At 36.0% G+C, this 6584-nt stretch overlaps 1 protein-coding gene across 1 annotated transcript; it reads left to right on the top strand.

Annotated features, from left to right (window-relative positions):
- Nucleotides 1-613: 613 nt before the first annotated feature.
- Nucleotides 614-3595, top strand: sod2 (superoxide dismutase 2, mitochondrial). The gene is made up of 3 exons (XM_073816371.1): nucleotides 614-725; nucleotides 1662-1841; nucleotides 3194-3595. The coding sequence occupies exons 2-3, from the start codon at nucleotides 1709-1711 to the stop codon at nucleotides 3337-3339; spliced, it is 279 nt and encodes a 92-aa protein (XP_073672472.1). The 5' UTR covers nucleotides 614-725; nucleotides 1662-1708; the 3' UTR covers nucleotides 3340-3595.
- Nucleotides 3596-6584: the final 2989 nt, after the last annotated feature.

Genomic DNA, 6584 nt, shown 5'->3' on the forward strand with positions numbered 1-6584 from the left:
AGCCAGCAATATAGCCGATTGATGACGCGTCATGAAAACACTGTTGCTCTATTGTTTTTGATGATCAGACTAAATTCTTTCATACCAGTGTTGTAATTTTTAACTTAACTTTATTCAAATTATTTTCAATTAATTGAAATAAAACTTAAAATAGAAATTTCAGATGAAACATAAATTTATAAAAACTTTTTTTAAAAATTTGAAATGTTGCCTGGCAGCGAACTGTAGTAAAATAAGCTTAAGTAGCAAAATAAACTAAAACTGAAATAAAAATGAATAAACTAAATGGGAATAATTTTAAAAACAGTTTTTTTGAATGCACAAACAACATTACTGAAACTTACCAAAAAATTTTAACGAGACCTGAAAATATAAAAATAAGAGCTAATTTCAAATACTACAATAGTGTATATATAGTACTAAAATAACGCTGCTTTCTTATACCTCATTCCCTCAATCACTTATAATGTAAGCCAGTATACTTTTGATAAATGGTTCGGTAGTAGCAATTTAAATGTTAGTTTACTTATTAAAAGGACTTGGCATATTATTTGAAATGTCGCAGTTGCTTATAACAAGTATTTAGGTTTGACCTTGCTGTGTTACAGGTGATGTGACAACTCAAGTCTCCCTTCAGCCTGCATTGAAATTTAACGGTGGTGGCCATATTAATCATGCCATATTCTGGACAAATCTGTCACCAAACGGTGGAGGAGAACCACAGGGTAAGAGTTTCTCTTTATTAAGTTAATCAGAGTTCACTGTTAACATAAAAAGAACCCTGGGTTAATATCTATGGCTTAATATAATGTAAATTATGTCTCTTACTGAAATATGTAGTAGAAGACCCATGAAAGATTTATATTATTTAAAAAATCCACATCGTTTTATACTATGGGGAATACACAACTCAGAAAATACTGATACGATGACCACAGCTGCTGAAAGAGTTACAGGTGGCGATGTTTATAAGTGTAGGCTTATATCAAATGTCGTACCATCGATTTTCCTTACAATGAGTCTAAACGCCCCAGATATTGAGTGAAATCCACACTGAGAAACTCCTTCAGTGGCTGTGGCATCATGACAAGCAACGGTGTGTTTACATCCAAATCTTGCATTTCTTGTCTCTGCTGTTTGTAAGCTCTTTCAGTAGCTGTGAGGCTTTTAGTAGACTCTTGAGGAAGTTTTATTCATCCACAGGCATCTTCTCATTCTTTGCTCCTCTTCTTATGGCTAGAAAAAGCAGCGAAGACTTGCATCACTTCTCTTGTTGCCCTTTGACTGAAAATTACAACCAAAAGCCACACAATGTGGCATTATATCAGTATTTTATTTTCCAGGTAAAAATAGCAACCATTCACGTAATTGAAATAATGGCACCCCCCATAGTCCAAAATATGTATAAAACGATGTGGATTTTTTTTTTTTTTTTTTAGTCCTTCATAGATTTTCTGCCACATAAGAGACATAATTTAAGTTATATTAAGCTATACAAGTCTTAACACCCAGGGTTCCGTTTAATCAACTTTCCCTGTATAACAACTTGTGCATTCTACACATGAATAGAGGTTGAACATATTCATACTGCTATTTCATTTGTCATTTATGAAGCATGTAGTTGTATGTGATTTAGTATTTAATTATTTTATTTATTACAGGTCAGCTTTTAGAAGCCATTAAGGGTGACTTTGGCTCGTTTCAGAAGATGAAGGAGAAGATGTCAGCTGCCACAGTGGCCGTTCAGGGCTCAGGATGGGGCTGGCTGGGCTTTGATAAGGACAGTGGAAGACTGAGAGTTGCTGCTTGTGCTAACCAAGACCCTTTGCAGGGCACTACAGGTAAATTTTCCTCAATAAATAGTAGAGAATAGATATATTTTGGTAGTAAAGGTACAAATCCTTAGTTAACACTGTCATTTTTGATACACTCTTAACAAGACCTTTAGTGAATACTGTAAATACTGTGAACTTATTCACAAGAGTCATGTAGCAGTAGTTGTATGTATTTGTTAGGGCTGTCCCCGACTATGAATTTTCATAGTCGAATCAGAATTTTCGAATCTTTCTATAGTCGACCGATAGTCGAATCATCTAGGCTTATGTGTGTGTGTGAATGGGTTGGGAGGGGCACGACACTATAGTCAGCAGGAGGGTAAAACAGTTTTTATTTTATTTTACACACTGCACACAGCAACAACTTTTAATAAAGCGACCAAAACTGCCTGCCAACTGACAGACGAACTTATTTAGGTTTAAATAAAAACACAGAACGCGTCTTTTAGTTCTAAAAACGCGAGGCGCACAGCACTGCCTTTTTTGCTAAGCAACGACCGAAACAGCTGTCCTGTCAGTCAAATCAAAGGATTATAGCGCGAACGCTCTAAAATCTTAGTTTTTTGCTGTTAAGTAAACTGTCATATTAGCAGAAACCCTAAATAATACAGCTCCTGGTTACCCACGATAGACACCAAAGGTTTCTCCTCCATTTCTTGCAGTCTCCGGACTTTTGAAGCAACGGTAAACTTTCACCATCACAACAGAAGGCCCGCCTCTCCATTCATTCGATTGGACAATGGAACGCGAATGACGTTGGGCGTTTTTCCGCTCAGAGTTGATTTTTTTTTTTTTCAACTTCAGGCGCTCGGAGCGCTCCTGCAAAAACGCGAGGCGCGGGGGGCGCATAAACAGAGCGCAGAACGCTCACTGCCAACAGAAAACCATTCAAAAGAGGCGCCTCCAATTGCAAAAACGCGTTCGGTGTGATCGCCGCCTAATCCCTGCCGTCAAGATGGTCCGCATCTCATCATGGATCAGGGCAAGTGAAAATTAAATCTGTCACAGGGGTGGTTAGATTTATTCACAAACACATTAAAATATTTATTGAACGCTTCTTTCTTTTCACTTTTGTTTTTACTGCATTATCATAATCAAAGGCTGTATATAACGTAATATAACCGTACAAAACCAGTAGTTCTGTGTGCAATTAGACATTGAGCACCCCCATATTGCCAAAATGGTATGATGCTCGTTTCACCCGCGAAGATTCGACTGTGAGATCGGTGGTCGAATCAGGCTCCGCATATCGATGCATCGAATCTTCGACTATTCGGGGACAGCCCTAGTATTTGTTAACTTTGTTTTGTTTTGAATATTTTTATTTTAATATTCTCTCTTTCCCTTTTTAATTTGAGGTCTTGTCCCACTACTTGGGATAGATGTCTGGGAGCATGCGTACTATCTCCAGTACAAGAACGTTAGACCGGACTATGTTAAGGCCATCTGGAATGTTGTGAATTGGGAGAATGTCAGCGAGCGTTTCCAAGCTGCCAAGAAATAAATTGCACCACACTTGGGGGGGGGGGGGAAAGGAACACAGTGTTCGTTTAGACCTTCGAAACGCACAAATAATCAGACCGCATTACAACCACCAAACCTAACCAATACTCTAGAGAGGTGGAATGGTTCTTGACAAGTTCATTTTCATGCAGAATTGTGCATTGTAACTCGTAGCTTGCTTTATCAGTGAGTCAAAATTGAGAACATGTACGTTCATGCTTTCAGCACATTCAAATTAAAGGATTATTTGAACTTGGTCTTTGTTGCATTTTTCTTGATTTTTTTTTTTTTCATGCTAAATGACATTTATAAAATATTAATATTTTAAAACACACTACCATTCAAAGATTTTTGATGTTTTTTTTTTTTTTTTAAAGAAGTCTGCATTTATTTTCTGAAATATTTTTGCTATTTAAAATAACTTTTCTATTTGGATATATTTTAAAATGTAATTTATTCCTGTGATTTCAAAGCTGAATTTTTAGCATCATTTCTCCAGTCTTCAGTGTCACATGATCCTTCAGAAATCATTCTAATATTCTGATTTGCTGCTTAAAAACGTGTATTATTATGATGATGCTGAAAACAACTAAGTAGAATTTTTTTCAGGTTTCTTTGATGAATAGTAAGTTTAGAAGAACAGCATTCATCAGAAATAGAAAACTTTAGCTTTGATCACAGGAATAAATTACATTTTAAAATATATTCAAATAGAAAGCAGTTATTTTAAGCCGTAAAAACATTTCACAATATTACTGCTTTTGCTGTATTTTGGATCAAATAAATGCAGGCATGGTGAGCAGAAGAGACTTTTTTAAAAAAAACATCTTACTATCCACTATTGTCTTGTGTACATTTTTATTTTAATATTACTTGTATAACATGAATAGTATATATTAAAATGTACATGACTGCATTCAGTCTTTCAATCCTGTTATGTTTTATAATTAGTCTTATATTTAAAATCAAATACACTCAATAGAGTCAATATGGAACTCTTTAAAAAAATAAATTTAGAGAAATTCCCAGTAAATAGAGCAGTCATATCAAACTGTCATGAATTGTTTGAACATTAAAAGCATGTCATTCAGTGCAATGAGACTGGGAATTGTTAAATTCTTTGGGGATCTTTTTTAATAGACTGACAACAGATGCTTTCCAGTTGTTATTCTTTTAAAATAGTGCATGAAGTGTTTTCTCTTTGTAGCAACAGCAGAGGGTGCCAAATACCAGCTGGTTTAAAATATAAGGATTTAACAGATATGAAAGAAAGTCTAGATAGCCTGACTTAAATTGATTGAGCAGGGATCCCATAACTGTTTTTCCACCAAATTTAGTGACGTGTCGTGACTGTAATGGGATTTTTCACCGTTAGTTGTTTTCTCTTTTGCTTTGTTATATGATAAAAAGTGCACCTCATGTGGCTTTTGTGATTGAACTGTTGTATAGACACCAAATCACATCCTGTTTCCAAACATTAGTGTCTTTCTATCTCAAATTGATGTGAACACACATGAATTCATTTATATTGTGAGACCACAATTCACAAGCTATCAAAAGCACATGCACAAGCAGTTTGGAGATACAGTGGCCAAGTCTTCTTTTTTGTTTCATATTTTGTTCTGGCAGGTTATGAGCGTGTCCTGACACTCTCCTTTGAAAGGCATCTCAGCTCTTCTTTCCTTTATGCAGAGAAAACATTTTGGTGGCTTTCTTCTCCAGTAAAGTGCTTTTTGCAGGTTTATGCATTTTCTTTTTGGCGATATTGCATTAGCAGTTGACCGTTTTCCTTTTGTTATAGGCCAGACCGAGTTTTTTGATGCAGAGGACTTCTTTTGAGTCCATGTGTTTAGTGCAGTTTAAAAGTTTTATTAACTTGGGGCTCCAAAAACATGACCCATGAGGCTTTTGAACACAAATTGAGTTTCATACACCCACTCTCAACCTGTTCCGAGTATGATTTCTCTCACTGATGTTCCTTTCTGTTTGAATTAAATTCACTTTTAATGAAACGTGAAATTTGTTATTAGTAACTTAAGACGATTAGGTTCTGAGTCATACAACTGAAATTAAGACTGATCCAGAGGCACTGATTTGCCAAAGCCTTATGTCAGTCATCATCAATTCACTGTTAGACACATTTGATCACTTTAGAAGATGCCTATGTTGTGGCTTCCATTAGAGTTCAGGTGCAGCAGAAATGTCAAAAGTTTTGTGCTCGGATTCTGCCTGCTCACTGGAAAAACCTTTTAATGCTACGCTTTTTCCAACTCGGGCTGATGGCATGTTTTGGTGTGGCCTACTTTTTTGCTCTTAAATTCAGAGTGCCAGAGTTTGCTTCCTTCCACCATGGCTCGTAAAGTAGACAGGCTTGCAGTCCAGAGTGGAGTTTCTTCAGCTTCTGGAAGGAAAGAAGGAAAATACCAACATCTATTCATCAAGCTCAGCCCTCCCTCTTTTACCAACCTATCTGTCTGCTGCTCATTTCTAACACCACCCTTTCTTTTTCCAAGAGCGCTGTGACCCCTTTTCCTGTTTTCTCTTATTCACTGCTCCTTATTTCTATTGGTCCTTTTTTCTTTCTTGTGGTCTTTTTATTTACACCCCATATAAATGATGCATTTTACTGTTTTCCACAATAGTTTGATAGATTTATTGTGTCGAAAGTCAAAAACAAACAGCCTTTTGTCAGCAAGACAACCTTCGCCTGCTCTCCTAATTTCCTTTTCTTATGCTTTTACTAACTTCACTTTCACTCTCTTTGCCAGGGAAAACATTTTTTTGTGATTAAAGATAGCCGCATATAACTTTATTTAAAACTTCTAACTAACAGATGAGAGATGAGATGCATTTTTTAATTTTGCTGCTACACTGATTAATTTAGGATATGCAGAATAAATAGACTTTCAGACATTCATATGCTGTTGCCGAAAATAGTCTTCCATTAAGGAGTATTGTGTATAAATGGAAACATGTCTCCTCTGAGACCACTAGTCTACGATCATAACAGAAGAGGCGGAAAATGAATCTTTTGACCCTCGACTTGCAGTTATTGTCTATATTTTGCACTGAAAGTAAATGTTTTTCCTCATGATCCAGTGACGCTTTGAGCAGTGCCATACATTGTGTGGCTTGTTTCTTTTTGGTATTTTATATATTTTTATTGCTGATAAATGAACAAGGCACATTTGCCCAACCACAAGTACCATTATGGTATTTTAAATGGAGGGTTTGGGTTAGGAAAAG

The sequence above is a fragment of the Garra rufa genome, chromosome 13 (genome assembly GCF_049309525.1).
Source record: "Garra rufa chromosome 13, GarRuf1.0, whole genome shotgun sequence".
NCBI classification, from domain to species: Eukaryota; Metazoa; Chordata; class Actinopteri; order Cypriniformes; family Cyprinidae; genus Garra; species Garra rufa.

Excerpts from the sequence above, each read along its gene's own strand:
- sod2 (XM_073816371.1), top strand. The coding sequence starts at position 1,709 with ATGAAGGAGAAGATGTCAGCTGCCACAGTGGCCGTTCAGGGCTCAGGA. Across the intron at positions 1,842-3,193 it reads CCCTTTGCAGGGCACTACAG|GTCTTGTCCCACTACTTGGG; the intron begins GTAAATTTTCCT and ends TTTTAATTTGAG.